At 35.8% G+C, this 18,717-nt stretch overlaps 1 protein-coding gene across 2 annotated transcripts in view; it reads left to right on the top strand.

Moving 5' to 3' along the window:
* Positions 1 to 18,717, top strand: part of MIGA1 (mitoguardin 1) — a 40,837-nt gene that overhangs the window by 1,604 nt on the left and 20,516 nt on the right. For both annotated transcript variants that reach the window (XM_055815405.1, XM_005238440.4), the window contains exons 3-7: positions 2,355 to 2,532; positions 3,055 to 3,191; positions 3,454 to 3,580; positions 4,076 to 4,212; positions 4,980 to 5,103. In XM_055815405.1, the coding sequence (XP_055671380.1) occupies positions 2,355 to 2,532; positions 3,055 to 3,191; positions 3,454 to 3,580; positions 4,076 to 4,212; positions 4,980 to 5,103 (703 nt within the window). The remainder of the gene's footprint in view (positions 1 to 2,354; positions 2,533 to 3,054; positions 3,192 to 3,453; positions 3,581 to 4,075; positions 4,213 to 4,979; positions 5,104 to 18,717) is intronic.

Below are 18,717 nucleotides of genomic sequence, written 5' to 3'. Positions count from 1 at the left end.
TGCTAGTACCACTCACTGAATTTATCTGAATGATAATTCATTAATGTAAATTAAAAATCCTTGTTCTACTTTTCGAGTCACTTCTGTTTGATTAAATAAGTGGCACGTGACTAAAACGAGGCAGTGATTCTTTAAAAGCAGACTTTTTAAAACCCATTCAGGTCTTTTACTGATTTTGTTTGGTTTACTTAAGGAAAGATCATCTTCAAAAAAAAACTTAAGGCTCTGTTAATCACAGTATTTCTTTTTACAGATTTATTTTCTTTCATTGATATTAGCAACGTGGTTAACAGCCACTTCAATCTGAGCAAAGAGTGCATAATTTTCAGTTTGACAAAAGCTGAAAGTATGGTCAAGCTGATACTCCTTGTCTGCAGGGAATCACACAATTTGTCCCTAGAGCATCTTCACTTCAAAGGCAGGGAGGAGGAGCTGTAATTGTGTTGTAGAGATTCAGAGAGGAGAGATGTCAGTTGCCAGTAACTATGTTTGTGATGAATGATAGAGTGAAACAAGTCAGAATTACTTGAGAAAATGTTAAGATGTCAGTTGTATCCCTCAGAGAATATATTTCTTGAGGTGTGAGCCATGTGCTGATGCCATAATACACAGGAGAAGAAAAAAAAGTTTCTAGTTTGCTGTACAAAATATGGTCCAATAGATTACTTTTTTTCCCGTTCTGTGTATGTTCAATCATTGACAAGGATAACTAAAAAAGAAAAAAATGTTTATCATTAGGATTGCCAATAAGTGTCTTTACAAAATATATATTAGCGAATCCTAATAAAGCTCTGCTTTTAAACCCGATGTCTTTGATATGACTGTATTTTATTCTTATTGAATTAGGTGCTTGTAAGCAAAAGCTATGTAATTTGTCACATTTGCATTTAAATGCTTTTCAGGGTTTTATTGCATATAAAAGAATGAGGTTTTCTGAGTCTTACCTACATCTGTTTATTTTCACATTTTTTCTGTATTTGGAATACTTTAAAATTTTCACTGCAAGATCACTTTTTTTTATGTTGTAGCATGTTCATATTTTTTTTTAAATACCACGTGCAACTCCATTATGTGCAGCTATTAACTTTCCTCTACTTAGAGGTTTTCATTTCACTGTTAATTTAGTTATGATCCTGTTTGTAGGCACAGACATACAAAAAAGATAATCCACTTACAGTTCTTGGAAACTTTAGTTCTAGCATTTAATTCTGTAAGCTTCAAGGTTTTAATCTCAGTTATTTGATTATTAACTCTTCTCTGTGAAACACAGTAGCCTTATGTAAGTATGTGTTTGTGCTAGGTTTCAGGGATTTCCTTTTCCTCGCAGAGTACAGTGCTAGGTTTTCAGCCTTGGTCAAGATACAGTACCACTAAGGACAGGGTTCTCAAGTCAAAGGTGTTTGACTTGCTGATTGCAAACTCAGTAGTGCAGAGAAAGCTTTCAACGCTTCTTTAAATTAAATAAAACTCTGATGGTATTAACAAATTGCACAGCAACCAGGGACTGCCAGACTGCGGTGGTACTCTGTGTGGCCAGCTCTTTCTCGTGTGAGGAAACATGTTACAGAAACACCATGTTAGCTCCAAGGACTGCAGATCTGGTTGTCTCCCAGCAGTCTTTCTCAAGCAGCATAGATTTCACAAAGATTTTGTGAATATGGACTCTAGCTTCCAGTTAAGTGGCTCTTTTCTTCTTTGTGTATCTTGTCACTTGGAATTTCATAAACTTTGTTAATGGTTTTTAATTCCAGTTGCTGGTATATGTGGTTCTTATTTGCTAATTTAAATGTCTGTAAACTTATGACTGATCTATGTCCAAAATAAAAGGTAACAATTAAAAAAGAATGGTTTATTTAGAGAAATATCTTATCATACATGTTCTTCCCAAACTGAAATACCATGTAAATGTTAGCTTTAGGATCCTCCAGTCTTTAACAGTGCAAGAAATAGTCTTGTTGTGAAGGGTGAGTTTCTCTTCAGTGGAGGATTAATTGAAGCCCTGTCTTGTCCTGGCATTAGAAGGAAATAAACAAAAAAAGAGGTTTTAAAGTAATTTACTTAGATTCCTACCATTCATGTAGTTCTGGGTGCTGCAGTATGTCTCTCTGCAGCCACCCACTCTGTCGCACCAACCCTTTGTAAACTCTGTCACCTATTGGTCCTTGCAAATTTTGAGAAGCAGTTAGTCTGTCCTTACTCAGAGTTGGTTGTTTCTCAGGCTACGTGAGAGCAGCTTCTCTTATCACCCTCAGGCAAGCTATAGCCTAGATTGAACACGCCAAAAGGAGGGTAGGAGGAAAGGTGGGAGTTAAGAAGCATATATTTCCAGTGATGTCACACACTTTTATTTTCAGATAAAGCTTTCCCCTGGGTTAAAGAAGCTTTTCACGGTAACAGCAGTGAGTGCAATATCCGTTATTTTTCTGGCCCATCACTTTAAAAGAAGACGTGGAAAGAAGAACAAGAAAGTGCCACTATGGGAACCAAGTCATTTGGTATTAGAGTGTACCAAAGCAGCTGCATCAGAAAAAGGTACATGAAGGAGCCCCTAAGGTTGTTTTTTTTTCTGTGTTTTCTTGGAGAAGAAGAAAAGGGGTTTGAGGGGATGGGTGTGCATAACTGCTCAGTAGTAAAACAATTTTCCTTTAATACTGATTAGTTTCAAATTGTTTAAGTAGAAATTGTGCAAATTAGGAATAAAATTAGTGTCTTCTAAATAAGCTGGTCTTGTTTTCAAAGGTAACATATCAATTAAGTAAAATATTAATGGTGATGTTTGCCATTCTTGTCGACATACCTCAATATTAAGGAAAGCAGATGTGATTTTTTTATAGGATGGGAAAATAATTATGCTGAAATGCATGGTTATTGTTACAGATATTGACTGTTGTAATTTGTAGTTTCCCATGTAGAACTGTAAATATAAGAGTAATTGTTGTTTGCTTTTAAACTGGATTTTAGTGAAAAAAGTAAATGCAATTCTTGATAGATCTTGCTAATGAAAGGTACAATGTTTTGAGATGGCAGCAGCTTTAAAGTCAGTGTATTTCTTAGGTTCTAGTTGTTCCAGTAGCCGGCAAAACTTGACTCTTTCTCTGAGCTCTGCTAAGGAAAAAGGATCTCAGTCTTGTATCTATGCAAATGGAGGACTTTTCAGTAAATACTCTGGTTCAGTTCAAAGCCTGGCCTCGGTAAGTAGAACTGGTTTAAGACTTCTGAATGTCTGTTAACTTGCACTGAACATATACCTAATGGTTTCACTGAGCTGAAACAACTTTCCTAAACAAGCGCAAGAAGGCTAGAGATGCTGACAAGGCCATTGTACTTACTACATAGTGAAAACAATTTGTAGACTGATAGCTTGGATGTAATGTACTTTGGCAGGAATGTAGATTTAAGGATACTCTGTATAACAGCCCTTCAAAACTTGGGTGTGTGGGTTTTTTTTTTAAGGTTCAGAGTGCCACCTCTTGTCACAGTTGTGCTTGTGCCAATTCTAATTCCTGGGATAAAGCAGATGAAGACGATATTAAGCTTGTCAATATTCCAGTGACCACACCTGAAAATTTGTATTTGATGGGTAAGTCGTCATAAGAATATTCAGCATCTACCAACAATGAATGTGAACAATTTCTTGATTTTACTGCAAAGTGACGCTTACACAGTATTATTGTGGTGTTCTTTCACAGTGCCCTGTTGGCATATGGCTCAGAACATTTCCATAAGACAGTGAAATCTTACTTGATCTAGAGTTAGTTTTTCAAAATGAGCTTTTTCTTAATTTCTATGTATGTAGTAGTAATCCATAAAATTATTTTATAAAGTAAATAGGAAAGAATACATTGAGCACTGTTGCTTTAATAATATTGTGAACTTTCTTATCTCATTACAAAGGCAGGTATCTTATATTTTTTAATTTTTTTTAAGACTGGGAATTGCTGTTTTAAAAACTTACATCTCTGCTATTAGTGCGCTCTCAAGCTTATTAGCTACGTAGTTTTCTGCAACTCTGAAATGTGAATACATATGGAAGCTGCGTATTTGATGAAGTGGAGGTATTCGTGTTCTCCCCTAGGTATGGAACTTTTCGAAGAAGCGCTGCGTCGATGGGAGCAGGCACTAACTTTCCGTAACAGGCAAGTTGAAGACGAAGCAAGTTGTGGCTCCATTAAGCTGGGAGCAGGAGACGCAATTGCAGAAGAAAGTGTAGAAGTGAGTATATGCAATCTGTACTCTACTGTTGCTGCCCTGACAATGCATTGCATTTTGTTACCTGAATCTTTTCAACTTCTAATTTGATTACCAAATCTGAGAATGAATTCTAATTTCCAATTCAGTGGTATTGCATTTAAAGGACACCTAACTTTTTGTTCCTTTTGATTTTTATTTTTTTTGGTTGGTTATTTGGAGGAGGATGGGAAGAGGAAATTGGCGTTACTTATTTTTTGGCAGTTGCTGTTGCATCAGAGTTTGCTTCTGTGTGATGTTATCAAGCTACCAAGCATACTGGTTCTCTGCACAAAATACCTTGGGTCATCTCTTTCTTTTACAACTATGTGAGAGGATATCTGCTTAGCAAAGATAAACATTTGAGCAAGATGATAAATTTCTGAATATTCACAAATAATGTGCTTGAACTTTATTTGTATTCCTTTGTTTTTATGAACTAAAAGCTAAAAATATTTTTAAATAAACATACACCTGTGTAGCTTTCATTATTTCTAGTGTAGTAAACATACATACAATTTTAAAGCATTTAAAAATTAGATTTCATTTTTATTACACTAAATATATGTACGTTTAGAAAAGTGTGTGTATTCTGGATGTTGAAGTAGTCATCTGACAGTGTACTTGTACAGTTTGTAGGAAATTAATGTGGCACAATTTGTTCTTTGAAAGCTTAATATTCTTAGATTTTATAAAGGAATCTTACAGAATTTAAACAAATAGAAAATCTTCTAATGTCTGTCTTCTTGCAGGATATCATTAGTGCTGAATTCATTCATAAGCTTGAATCTCTTCTTCAAAGAGCTTATCGTCTTCAGGAGGAGTTTGAAGCTACCCTTGGGGCCTCTGATCCTGGTTCTCTAGCTAATGATATTGGTGAGTACTCCTGTTCTACATTTTTATTGCTTGTAATAATGCCTCGGGGATGGGTGGGGATGGTGAAATATCCACTAAGCAGAATTGTATTTATCAGTAAATAAGCAGAAAAAAGTTCACGTTCTTTACATTATTGGGTAATGCTTGATATAACCCTTATATTTTAGATAAGCATGGACTGAAGGAAATGTTCTTCTTTGTGGCTTGTCAGTATACTTGAGAATTTTCGTAATATTTCTTAAGTCTCTAAAGTTTATGTTGCTTTGGTTATTTAGATATTTATGCCGTAAGAATATAGACACTTTATACCATGGGGGTATTAGAGAGTTTCAAAAGTCTTTTGAACTGTCAAACTGTGTATGCATGTACTTTTTCTTTGGTTTGTTAAGATTTTTTACAAAAAAACCAAAACAAAATCAGAAAGATTTAGTCTGAAACAGATACCCGTTACCAAAGCTCTTATCTGGGGTGATTGAAATTTATCACAGTTATGAGTGACTAAACCCAGGATGTTAAAATGGCATATGTGAGTAGTTGCTGCCAGGCATGCTGATTAAGTACAGGTAGTTTGATTATTTTTATTTAAAGAATTGCTTTAAGATGTTCTTAAACTATTACACTCTTTCATAATTCAAGATCAAGCTTCTGATCTCAACTGTCAGGCTCTAAAGGCAGAACATGTTCTGGGATTCGTTTTAGTCAGTAATCTTGTTTGTTAGGCTTCAGCTTGACTGGCACGAGGTGGCAGTACTCTCATCTCTTAGCCTTCATATTCTCCTGCAACTACTAAATACAGCTCTGAGTAAGGTGGGAATTATATTTAGGTCAGAGTTGGTTTTCTGACATATCTCATACACCTGTTAATGTAATTCTTAAAGCAGAAAAGCATTTGATGGTTCATTTTGATGTCTGAAGCCATAAGCCCTAAATAAAATTGTTGCATTGTATATAAATTATTGAATTAGGGTTTTTATAATTTCTGTCTTTAGGCAAAATTAATAAAATGGTGTTCAAAGAACTCAATGTAATGTTTATTGTGTTTAGTTATTTTTTTGCTTGGTTACCCTGGACGTATTTTAAATTGGTATTTTGTTTTTCTTAGATGTGATAACCAGATTCTTGTTTACCAAGAATGTTCTGGGAATTTAATTTCTTTCAGATGTTTTTTGTAGGAGTCATCTGTGATCTCTTGAGTAGATGTCTGTTACTTTATTATGAATTTTATTTGTGCTGGCCCAGATGAGTGAGGAAAACAAGTAGTGAAATGGTTTAGTGAGTAGTGTTTTCACTGTTCAGGATATGGAGCTTTTTCATCATTACCTTGAATTTGTGGCTTGAACAGCAAGTAATATATTAAAGAATGCTTCACTTTTGCAGAATGTTTTAGAACAAAAAAAAAGAGAGCATCATCTGGTACCAAGCACTGTGGTGCTTGGAAGATTTAATACAGAGGATGTTTTCGTTCAATATTTGATATAAAACCATTTCACCACTCAAAATCTCTTGGATAATTTACTTTCCTGTAGGATATGACACTGAGTGTAGTGTATGAAAGTTTGAAGTAGGATGTTGTTGAGAGCTTTTTGGTAACTTTCCTGGGAGAGACAGAAAAGTATGTTTGAGATAATTCTAGAGGGTGTCTTACAGATTCACACACACCGTCTTTTTTTTTTTTTCCTTTGTTTTTGTATTTGGTAATCTAGTAAAATAAAATGAAAGCTGCTGTCAACAGACTTTCCTTTACTACCCCAAAATGTACGTGTAATGCTTACTTTGTTTCATTTCTGCTCAAAGCTTTGTATTACTCTTTTAGGAAGTATGCTATTATAAACATTGATCACTTTTTCCCTGTTTTTGTGTGTGCATGTGTACACACATGAGCATGTATTACAAGTGTCAAAGGAATAAGCAAGTCCGAGAATTATGAAATCCTGATGGCCAAAAGAAATATCGTACAGCATTCTTTAGACTGCTAAGAACAAGAATAATATCCTACTGCAAAATGCAAATGACAGTTCTGAACAAAAACAGAAGTAAAGGTACCTCTGCTCTGCAGGAATGTGTATTTGTGGTGAAAAAAGCAGCATCTGTTAAATCAGAATCAGTAGTCCTGGATGATTTATACCCAAAACTTCTTAAAGAAGCTGGATAAAGAAAGCACCCTAATCCATCATTTACTATTCACTAATCTTGGAAAGTAGAAAATGTTCCAAACGATTGGGAAATTGCCAATTTACTTCTAAATCTTAAAAAACAACCAACTAACCCCAAAACTCCGACACCCAGAGTTCTAATTTGTATTTGTTACCACAGACAACATAATAAAAGCTGTAATTAGTGCCAGTTCGTAACTATAGCATAGATGATAATTAGCTCACTGACGTGAACATTTGTTTAGACTTCTGTCCAGTATTGAGGGAAAAGTTTGCTTTCTAGGGAAGATGTTTGGTCAAACGCTGTAATTTAGCAGCTATGTAGTTGATGATAAAATAATTTGTAGAGCTGTTTAAATACTTACAATCTAACAAATTACATTTGCATCCAGGCAAGTATGGATCGTACATATAGACCAGAGGCTTTAGAAGAAAAATAAGAAAGAAACACTCTTGGAATGCATTAAGAAAATTTTGCATCATAGTCAGTGTAAGCTCTCAGCACAGTGCTGTAGAAAAAAAATTGCTATTCTTCAGCTATGTGAAAAAGACAGTGTCAGCATAGAAGCAGAGGTGAGATCTTGATTTTGTATGGTTTTACAATACTTTGTCCAGTTCTGTTGTTCATATTTCAGAAGACAGGGAAATACTAGACAGCACAAAACATGCCATAAAAATGATCCATGTTTTGGAAAAATAAGCTAACGTGTGGTTTAAGTTGTGTATGCCCAGCTTCTTATTGAAGAAAATACTGAGAGGTGGCTTTACTTGTTCTGAATAGCTACTTACACATAGAAAAGGTATGTGGTGCTGGGGGATTTGTAGACCTTGTTGTCAAAGTCGTAAGATCCAGTTTCTGGTTCAAGTGAACCAAGTTTCTGAAGTTGCCTCTGAAGTGTGTTGAGGGTATTTCAGTGTTTTGGACAAAGATTGATTATATATATATATATATATATATATGTGTGTGTGTGTATATATATATATATAAAAGAATGTTATTTTGAAGGATGCTTTTATTCCTCTTTGAGAGAAAGAGATGGATTTGGGGGTAAATGGTCATGGCAGTCTTTCTGTCATTTAAGTGTTTCCCCTTGCTACTGCTGGTTTTTTCCTTCTTTCATGGGCCTTGGAGCAAACAAGAAAAAGCCTTTGTGTCTTTAGTAGGTTCATAACACTGGGAGCTTATTGTTAGAATGCTTATAACCAGCTCTTATCCTTCAGGGTTTCAACTGTTGACCCACAACAGTAATCAGAAAATGTTTTGCTGATACATGTGATGGTTAGCTACAGTTTGTGGATTTTTCTTCCCTTTTCTCCATCTGAAGCACTTGTGATTAGCCACAGCTGGAGACAGGGCTCTAGCAGTTAAGACAAGTGCTATCAAGTGTTATCAAAAGGATTGGTTCATAAATGTCTGACTAGCACTTCTTATTCAGAAACCCTGGGTTATAATCTGCTCCAAATTTGGTCAGGAAGGAAACTTACAAAGGTAAAATTTTCCATCAGTTTTTGGTTTTCAGCTTTCTCTGTAAAAACTTCTGTCAAACGTCCGGGGCTACTGTGAAACCACTCTCTCCCCTACTTGTCTGCTAGTCACAGATGTTGCACCTTCCCCATAGCTTTAAATGTTGTTCTTCCCAGATCATCATTTCCCTCTACCTAATCAAATTAAGAAATTACTGCTGCCATTGATACCACAGCCTTGATTTTTCATTTTGTGATCTCACTTACTAGTTGAAGTTGGTTGGCAGGATAAATAATTTGCAAACCAGGTTTGAGAAACAGCCTTCTGGAGGAGACTGTGGTAACATAGCACGTTGGAGAGTCAGCAGTGAGTGATCTGGGACCCTGCTGGAATGCAATAGCTTGTTGCTCCAAGTGTCTTTCATGACACTTTCATGAGGTGGCCTGAGGTGCTTTGTTCCTCTCTACTATGACAGGTAAAAGGTGACTTGTCAGAGCAAGCAATCGTCACTTGAAGTGATTGTTTGCTGTAGTCTAGATGGCTTTTGATTTTTGTGTAAATGAGCCCCTCCTAATGCTTCTTTTTTTTTTTTTCCTAGTTATATGTAAATTAAATATTTTCTCTTCCAGATGTATCTAAATATTCAACTTTTAACAATGCAGCAGGTATAAATAAATAACTTTTCTCCCTGTGGGTAGAATTCTATTAATAGTAATAATAAAAATAATTGCAAATAATAACTTTAAACTCTGTGAACTATTGTTAAGTGATAAACAATGAATACAGCCCTGGAAAAGACATGCATATTAAACAGATGAAATAATGGAATGCAATTATGTTTGTTGTTGCATTCTCCACTGGACTTTCAGAATTATCATATAAACCACAAGGTAAAATAGGATTTCTGTAGCAGAAATATTTCTGGACATGAAACTAAACCGAATATGTAGGGCTAAACTGCTGCTGGTTTTATGCTGATGCTCTTAGGACTGTGAAGCAACATGGGGAGCCTAGAAACAGGCTTTCCTGAGGCAGGTATAAACCCCACTGAATCAGGAAGGAGGCAGCTGGCAGAAAACTGTGAAAGAAAACATTCATCTTGTTATTTCTGAGTGGCGAATGTGATAGAGTAGAGGGTTAAAAGCTTCCAATACTTTTACTGTGTCCTTGAAGAAAGTTCTTTCTTTTTTTCCGCCTGCCTTTTTTTTTTTTTTTTTTTCTTTTTAGATCTTTTCTAGCAGACTGAAATGTTAGTAGAGCTAGCTTGGGAGGAATGCAAAGAGTTAGGAGAGAAACAATAGCTTTACTTACAAGCAGAATTGCAGGTCAGAGGGGAAAATTCTCAAATTGTAGGGCTCCTTGTCAGTACTGAATTCCTAATAGTTCATATTATTATTTTGATTTCTGCTGAAAAAAGGAATGCTGGCACACAAACTAATGGTGACTTGTGTACACTGGCCCTTAAAGTTTTTTATAATAATATTAAAATCTATATTACATTTTCAATTTAAAAATATTTACATTTTATTTTGTATTAATTATACAATTTAAAATAAGTGAATTGTTTGAGCTACTGCAGTAGGTAGGTCTGTGCTGTTGGATGGTTTTGTTGGAAGGTTTGTCTGTTTCTTTTTTTAATTTTCTTCTCACATTCAAAGATATGCCTGGCATTTTGGAGAGAATAAGCACAGCCTTTAACCTAGTGGCAAAACTCTTCAGGGACCTTATTTACATATCTGAAACCTTTTCTCCAACTGCTCTTAAAACAAAACAAAAATCTTTGCATGATCAATGAAGCTGTTGAAAGCTCACGTTTATCCATTTTATTAACACAGGCCTCTATAATGTTTTACTGTCCATGAATTAATATCTAGGGCCTGTATTTTCCTTCCTGCCTCTGAAATGTTAATGGAAAAAATTTAGTTTGGAAGTATTATGTTTTATTTGGTTGTGCAGAAGAAATGTTTCTGTTTATAATTCTAAGGCTCTACTGAGGAGGTGAGCAATTTGTAGCAATTCACTTGGGTTTGTTCTAGTAGTACATACTATAAAATAATTTCAAAGTAGCATATTTTTTATGATAACCTGAAAACTCTTGCTTGCTTTGTGTTCCTTGAAGATAAATTTACATTAAATTTCTTCATTTCTTGGAGAAGGACAAAACATTTTTCTAGTGGCTGAAAAGAACTGAAATCAAAACAAAGGAAAACAATAGCTTTTTCTTTTTTAAGTGTGAAAGGATATTCATCCCAAGAAATGCTTTTATAAAGGAAAGAAAACAATATTACTAAGTCTGAGGAAAAGCCCAGAAAAGTTATTCCAATCCTATTAAAAAATGCATATTTTGAACACAATTTAGCTATTACAGTTTGTGGAAGTTCAGAAACTGCTGAAGTTTACTGCATTTTACTGTGAGGTCTCTTGTATTGCAACTTATTGCTGTAACTCCATGTTTCTGATTCACAATAGATTCTCAAAGGGCAGGTGTTTGAATTGTAGTATTTCTTCTGCTCTCAATAAAATTTAAGGCTTTCCTTTAAAGGTATATTTGTCCAATATTAATAACTTTTTCTAAATGGTTTCAGCAAAATTCTTTATCAAAAAGCACCTAAGCACATTGTTGAATAGTAAAGATTGGTAGTTAAAAGTTCGATTTACAACTGTAAACAAAAATATTTCTGCAAACGTTTCTATGAAAAGATTATAATGCTTGGCTTTCTCAGCAATACTCTTAATTTTGGCAGTACTATACTAAAAACGCAAAATAGCTTTGCATGGACCTGCAGTGATATTGCTGGTACTGGAAAAGATCAGTGTTTGATGATCTGTATCTTTGTTGGTATTTGATAACCTGGAGTGTATGTTTGCGTTTATCTTAAAAGCTGAAGTTTAGATGCCATTTCATTGCACAGTGAAACAGATTAGTTGAAGTCTTTTCAGCAGTGGCTCAAACTAATCTGTTTTACTGTACACTGAACCAGCATTGGAGAGCTCAAGGTCACTTACTGTATGTTAGCTTGGAGGGTGATAAGGGTAGAAATTTCTGAAAACGCTTCCAATAAGACCAGAAAGAGAGTCAGTTTCTGATTTCTGACTACCCTTGTTACCATCTGCCCAACAGCTTTGCTCTTATGTGCAACTGTGTAGGCTATTTATACACCTTGTTGCTTTTCCTTAAATGGCATCCCTGAAACCTGTCTTCTTTCTGTCCACACCAAAACTCCTGTTAAAGCCTTTGTCTTTCTCACTTCTTGGCTCCTGGTGTGTTCTCTTGTCTTGCCTTGTCCATTTAAAATGTGCTTCTCTCACAGGGACTTAACTTGTTTATAAAACTTACCTTTGCTCATTTTTCTGACCAGATTATTGCTCTCCCTTGAGCTCTCTCTCTTTCAGGAGCATCTCTTCAAATGAAATACAATCTATTTCTCCTTTTAACGCTAAAGGCTGCTCATAATTGAGCCACAACCCATCTACCTGATCTAATTTCCCCAAGTTTGTTCAGTTAGCTGTTACGGTGCTTCCCTCCTCAGCCCTCCTAACACAAAGTCCACCTCTCTCTCAGCTGTTTCTGCTCATCCCTTACAACATGTGAGCAACTGCAATAGTCTCCTCCCCCAGATCTCTCCTTACCGCGATCTTCTTGGTTCCACATAGTTACCTGGGCACGCTCTAACTACCATTCTCAGTCTTTTTCGTTCTTCTCTATCCATCAATTTTAAATCCCTGAGAAAAAGGGGGGAATATAATGAAGCTGCTCCTGTTCCTTACAGGAGTAAGGAACGTTTGTACAGCAATTTATGCTAGTTAGTGCCCCATGATACTACTCAACTAGGACTAGTTAACTCATGCTGTATTATCTGCGTGTTTATCACTTACCCCACGACAGCAAGCACATATGACTAACACTACTTTAAAGGCATATATTTGAGTGTTCCTTTTACATCTTTTTTTCTTGGTTGTTTTAGTGCTTAGTCGATAGTTTCTCCATTTTAAAAAAAAAAAAAAAACTTTGAAAAAAAAATCACATTTTACCTTCTTTTTGTGTAAAGAAAAGTGATTCTTTTCCCCACACATCAGGCTTGATTTAATAACCACTTGCCTTCATTTGGAACACTTTCCAGAAGTGATGTATGGAATAAGTGGAAACAGCCTTCCAAAGGCAAGAAGTTGCTTTCTTTGCTTCCCCCCACCCCTTGCATGTTCTTGTGTATATTTTAACAAGTTATAGTTTACAAATCCTTTTTCTTACTAAAAAGGATGTATATATACTTAACTTCTATGTATTTATATACATTGTAAGTATAAACATTCCAAAGGTCAGAAATATACCAGACAGATGGCAAGTAGTGAGGGTGGGATAAGTGTTTATTTTTCTGGCTGGAGTAGCACAGTGTGAGGTTATATAAACTGATGATCAAGAACATGCTTTGGCCCACAGGGCTAATTCCTGTTTTAGAACTTGTATTAAAACAATTTTTTCTTGCAATAAAGTCTATTTTTAAGAGAGGCTTGTCTGAAACATTCTTGGGTAATGTGGAGGAAGGAGAGCCAGAATGGGATGGGGGAGATACAGACAGTGATAGTTTAGAGTTTGAAAAGACTTCAAAGGTCACCAGCTCTCTTTAGCTTGGTAGCTTAATCTTGAAATTGCAGAAACAACATCTTAAGCTTTTACAATCGCTTTTTGAGCACAATATCTGAAGGGAATACTGACAGAATCATACAAAATCGGCAAATGTCACTTTCTGCGCGAAGTTCCTTTATTCATTCATTCAGTTAGGACTAAGCTAGATAAACTTCTGCCTGCAATTTATTGTCAAGGGCTTAAAATGAACACATTGTGTCTGTGTGGACACATGCAAAAGTAACTTCTCTTAACTGATGTGTTTACTCTCTTTAAATCTTGCTGCCATTTAAGTCAAAGGCTCTGACCCATCAGCCTGGCAGAAATGGTTGTAGCATATCCACATAGCACAGTCTTCAGCAATTGCTGTTTACTGGGCTTGGTTTTTAGCCCTAGCTATAAATACATACACATCTATTTACCACACATAGAGTTTGTGAGGGTTTTTTTTAATTGTTTACTCTATAGCTAGGAGGCTCAAGTAGCTTTGGTAAGCATTTATTTCCTAAAGGCCTTTTTGTATCTTGTAATTTTCCTAAACTTGTTTCAGCTTGAAATGTTTCAAAGTTGAACCTCTGTGTGGAAGTAAATCTGCTTCTATGGCCAGTTATAGCAAAAGGCTCTGTGAACAATAGTAACAGAGGGAGAAAATTTATTATTTCTGTGTCAAATCATGCATGTATTTATGCAGTTAATTACCGAAATTGTAACAAAAACTTAACTGGGTTTGAGGATGTTTTATTTCCCTTTTGATGACTCAAACTAAACCTTTTTTAATAAATTACAGTCAATTTTCTGATTTTGTGGTATATCTGATCTGCACGCTATGTCTCATCTTGCCTAATAAACCTGTTTGTTGCGAAGTGCTGTAGTGTAGCTGATGAAAGAGCATATGTCGATCACATCATTCTTTATTTTCTCTTACTGCTATTTAAAGCTGCCCTTGTTCTACATGCAACTATGCTGCAAGTTTTTAAAGGTAAACATATACATATTTCCAGGTAGCATAAATTATGTATGTTATTATTCAAACTTTGCTTTATTTTACTTTGTCACAGATAATTAATATGTTGACTAGATAGCAGCTTTAACTATCTGTTAGAGTAGCTGCTAATCAGTGTCAAGCTACCTTCCAGAGTCAGGTTGCACTAATCATTACTTACATTATAATTCATATAATATGTTGTTACTAATGCATTTAGCAACCTTATATGTTATTAATTTGTTTTTTAATTTGTTTGGAATCTGGTGTTACTGAGTAAACTAAAGGTCCGGAGGAAGAACTCTTCATTCAGTACAACTTTTTAAGGACCCTTATCTCATTCTTTCCTACTCGCTGGGGCAAGTGGAATGCAAGCAGGCCCCAATCAGTAGGGCACTTAAGATATTCTTTAAGTCTTATTGTTTAAAGTTAAATGTGTGTCTTGCTAATTTAAGTCCCTAAACGGTGGTCTGTGTGCAGCTGGGTTTGCAGAAGCCACGTTCATGAGCAGTTTCACTGGAGGCTGCAGAATTCTGTAAAACGGTTCTGCCCTGAAATTCAAATGAAGATTAGGATTATTATGCTGCCTCTGAAGAGTTTGACTGTGTCATATATGCTAGTCTCCATTCTCAGTACAGAATCCAAATGTTAGTCTGAATCAAATATTTATGTATATATTTGTATCTTTTAATGTTTATTGCACTGAGGGTCATTAGTTACACTGTTGGTTTTGTCTTTCTGTTAATTTTGGGGATAGAATGGTATTGATCTTTCTTTTCTGAGTCTGTCTTCATACATGTAAGTGGAATTGCCAACTGCTACACAGTGTGTTTTTCTTTTAATGGAAGAACAAATGAATACGTGGGTTCCTTTTGTCAGTCTGTCTCACCTTGAAATCTTGACATCCCTGAAGCATAATGTGCTGGCAAAAGAAAACCTTTCCAGCAATCTTGTGTTTAAAGCCTCACTTTGAAGAGAACATGTTGGATGGTCCCATACCCTTGTGCTGTGTCCAGCAAAATAGTCTCTGTGCTAGCATACTAAACTGTTTACTGTTTCCTTTTTTTATACAGCAAGTTTGGAAACTTTGTAAAGCAACAAGTTTCAGGAGCTGAGCAACAGTTTGTTCTTTGTTATTCTTGTCCTTTCTTATCACTGTGCTTCCTACTGTCTTCTATGAAGGGTGCGTGGTGGGAAAGCCAAGGTGGCAATGAACTGCCTTAGAAAGAAGCAAGGGATACTGTTAGTAATGCACTCTTGTAAATGTCTTGCTTTAAGTACTTACTGATTTCAATAGATTTACACAGCTGTAGTAGAAGTGAGACCAAAGGGACAAATTCACTTACTTTTGAGACTTCTCTTTCAAATCTGGTGAGAAGATTTTTTTTTTTTTACCCAAGCTGCTTATAGAGGCCTGTAGCATAGGGAAAGTATTAAAGGAGCTAGTTCTAGATAATATGTAAACCTCCAAGTTAACCTCGTACTCTCTTCTCTTGTAAACATGACATTGCATTTTGAATCTGCTCTGCATCACAATGAGTTAATGTAGTATCACACTGAATGTGCTTGAACAGACCATTCCATTGCCACTAGAAAATGTCTGTACAAAAATAGCAGTAGGTTGCGCTTGTTTTTAGGATGTGAAGAACTAAGGAAGTGAAGAACTAAGAAAAGGCAGTGACGTTCAAATCTGATGACTAAGGTATCTGGCAGTCTTCACAGTGCTGTGCTGTAAATCCCTGGTGGACAGCCTAAGTTTTAAAATAAGCAGCACTGGAATTCAAACTAGACTTTGTTGTGAACAAAATAGATGTGGTGATTTCTGAACTACGGGAGTACCCCTATGAAGAGGAAACTGTCAATTTTGTGTTGCACATCCATCTAAATAGACTCCGTCCAGATTAGATGGCTGAGCAAACTTGATTGCCAGATCCTCTCTCTGAAATCAAATACAAGCACAGAGACTGTTACCTCAACTGTTAGACTTGAAAACAGGAGGGTGGTCAGAAATGAAATTGTTCTGTAAAGGACAGGGATTTAAACCTTAAAATGAGGGAAGATCCCCTAATTTTTAGCTTCAGGGTAAAGAAAAGAAGTTGCAGAAAATTGTAACCCTCTATAAATGTAGGATCTTATGTGCAGTTACAAATAACAAAAGAAACAAAAAGCTGCATGATAGGGAGAGACCTAACGGTGACATCTAGTTTACACAGGATACCCATCTCAAATCTGTTTCGGGATACGTTGATGTCAAGCAGAGAGTCAGAGCAGTAAACCAGAGAAGTGAACACATGCGTACATTTATTTTGTGTTTACTAAGCTGATTTCTCAGCTGTCAACACATATGATGTGTTATTTCAGGCTATAAAATATGCATTTATTTTCTTAAAATTCAGATTTTGGCAATCTAGGATGACTTGTGCTTACTCTGCCTCTTCCTTGGGGTTTGAATTGCAGAGTTCCTCATGGTGAGGTCTTTCTATTTTGAGGTTTTCGTTCTACGATAAAGCATGCCATGATGATTCAGGGACAGCTTTCACAGGTCACATTCTCTATAACAAAATTGTATTTCTAGCCTTTTAATAATTTCTTTGCTTAAAAAAATTTGCAACTATCAGAAAATATTCCAATTCAGTTATCAAAATTTTGGAAGAGTTGTTTAGCAGACTTAAATCTTGAAAGAATTATTTGATATCCATATTGATATCCAGAATGTCAAAGCTATATCATAGTTCCTAATACTCTTGGATTATTTAATGTACCTTTGTCTGTGGATTACAGGAAATAAATTGTGCTTAAATTCCTTTGTTAGGCATATCTGATTTTTTTCTTGGAGAGATGAAAATGAAGTATTTTGTGCTGTCTCTACCTTTGCTAGATGAAAGCATTCAAAGTGCTTGATTTCACTATTTAAGAATATAAGAGCAGTAATCATGTTGTATTATTTTATGCATCATTAAACATGTGGTGCGGAGCAGCTAATACAACTTTATGGACAAAGTCAGTATCCTGAAGGTCTGAAAATAACCAAATTATTATAAACATCCCAGAAATTGCTGCTATTTCTTTCTGAAGTATGTGGAAAATCTCTTGAAGATTAGAAGGTTATTTTAGGCAAGTTGCATCTTTCCCCAGATGACAAATATTGCAAATCACTACATCTTGGTTTTTAGGTGCATTTTATTGCTTATATATGTAAACTTAATGGATTGTACTATTCAATTTTTATATACGTTCTCTGCTTATTTATATATAAGCATAAAGAATCTATTACTGTCATCTGTACACATGCTTTTAATTCGGCTTTTAATCAGCTGGACTCCTTTTATCTTAAGAATAACATCAAAGTAATAAATGCAGAACACAGTGTGAGTGAAGAACGTCTTGTGTTTTGCATAATGATAATTAGGCAAGCATCCAGTGCCTTGGAAAATGGGCCTTTTTATACCTATGTGAGAGTATTCTAGTGGAAGGCTTTTATGTGGACCTTGAAGATTATAGCTGTACTTGGAAACAATTATGAGAGTTCTGTTGAGTCAACTTTTGCTGGGGAAGTAAGACTTGGCCTTATATTTGCGCAAAACCAGAAAATTATTCTCTGCATGAAAACTACTAGGTATTTTTAAAGGACATAATTGGAAGGCTCAGCAGTTAGCTCAACCACAGCTTACCTTCAAAAGTTTTGTGAATACCAGGAGGAAGGTGAAATTGCAAAGACTAAGCCCTTGGTGCTGTCTTATACTCAGTTTCCCCCCGTTATTCCTTTACATTAGACTGCTTTGTTGCTGATTTCCTAGTCAAATACTGGTGAGCAGCATGTGTTCGCAACTAGAGCCTACTGGAAGTGGGAGCACATACTGACCGCTGGATGATCGTACAGCACTGGAGTATCTTTTTGTGGGTTTGGTGAGGGTGGGAGGAGTGATGGTTTTGGTTGGGGTTTTTTGTTTTGTTTTTTAAAAGGAATCTGTCACTTCAGTTTGCATCAGAGCAGTCCCAACAAAGACCCACGGGACACGTTTAACTTGTGATACATGCTGACGTACTGGTAGAGTACAGTATTTGGTTAGGTGTTTTTAAAAGACCTGGACCTGAAATATATTTTTATGCTGGAGTCATTAACAGCTTTGTTTTTATATAGGGGAGGTGAGATGCCTCCAGCTATGGGCACTTTCTTGAACTCAGGCACTTGTGTTAATGCAGAATGTAAGCACGTAATTTAACAGTAACTGTTAAATGCAGAATGGTCTGTGTGGACACTCCGTTCCATTCTTGGCATGGCTTTTTTAACCTGTAGCTATATGACATAGCTATCAGAAGGTGCCATCTGAAGGCTGGCATTGTTTTCTTTTTATAAATGTGACATAAACTAAAATTCACTGCTTTCTAG

Source organism: Falco peregrinus, chromosome 10 (genome assembly GCF_023634155.1).
Source record: "Falco peregrinus isolate bFalPer1 chromosome 10, bFalPer1.pri, whole genome shotgun sequence".
NCBI lineage: Eukaryota > Metazoa > Chordata > Aves > Falconiformes > Falconidae > Falco > Falco peregrinus.
Note: the sequence above shows the minus strand (reverse complement) of the source record. Positions and strands in the feature narration are given on the sequence as shown.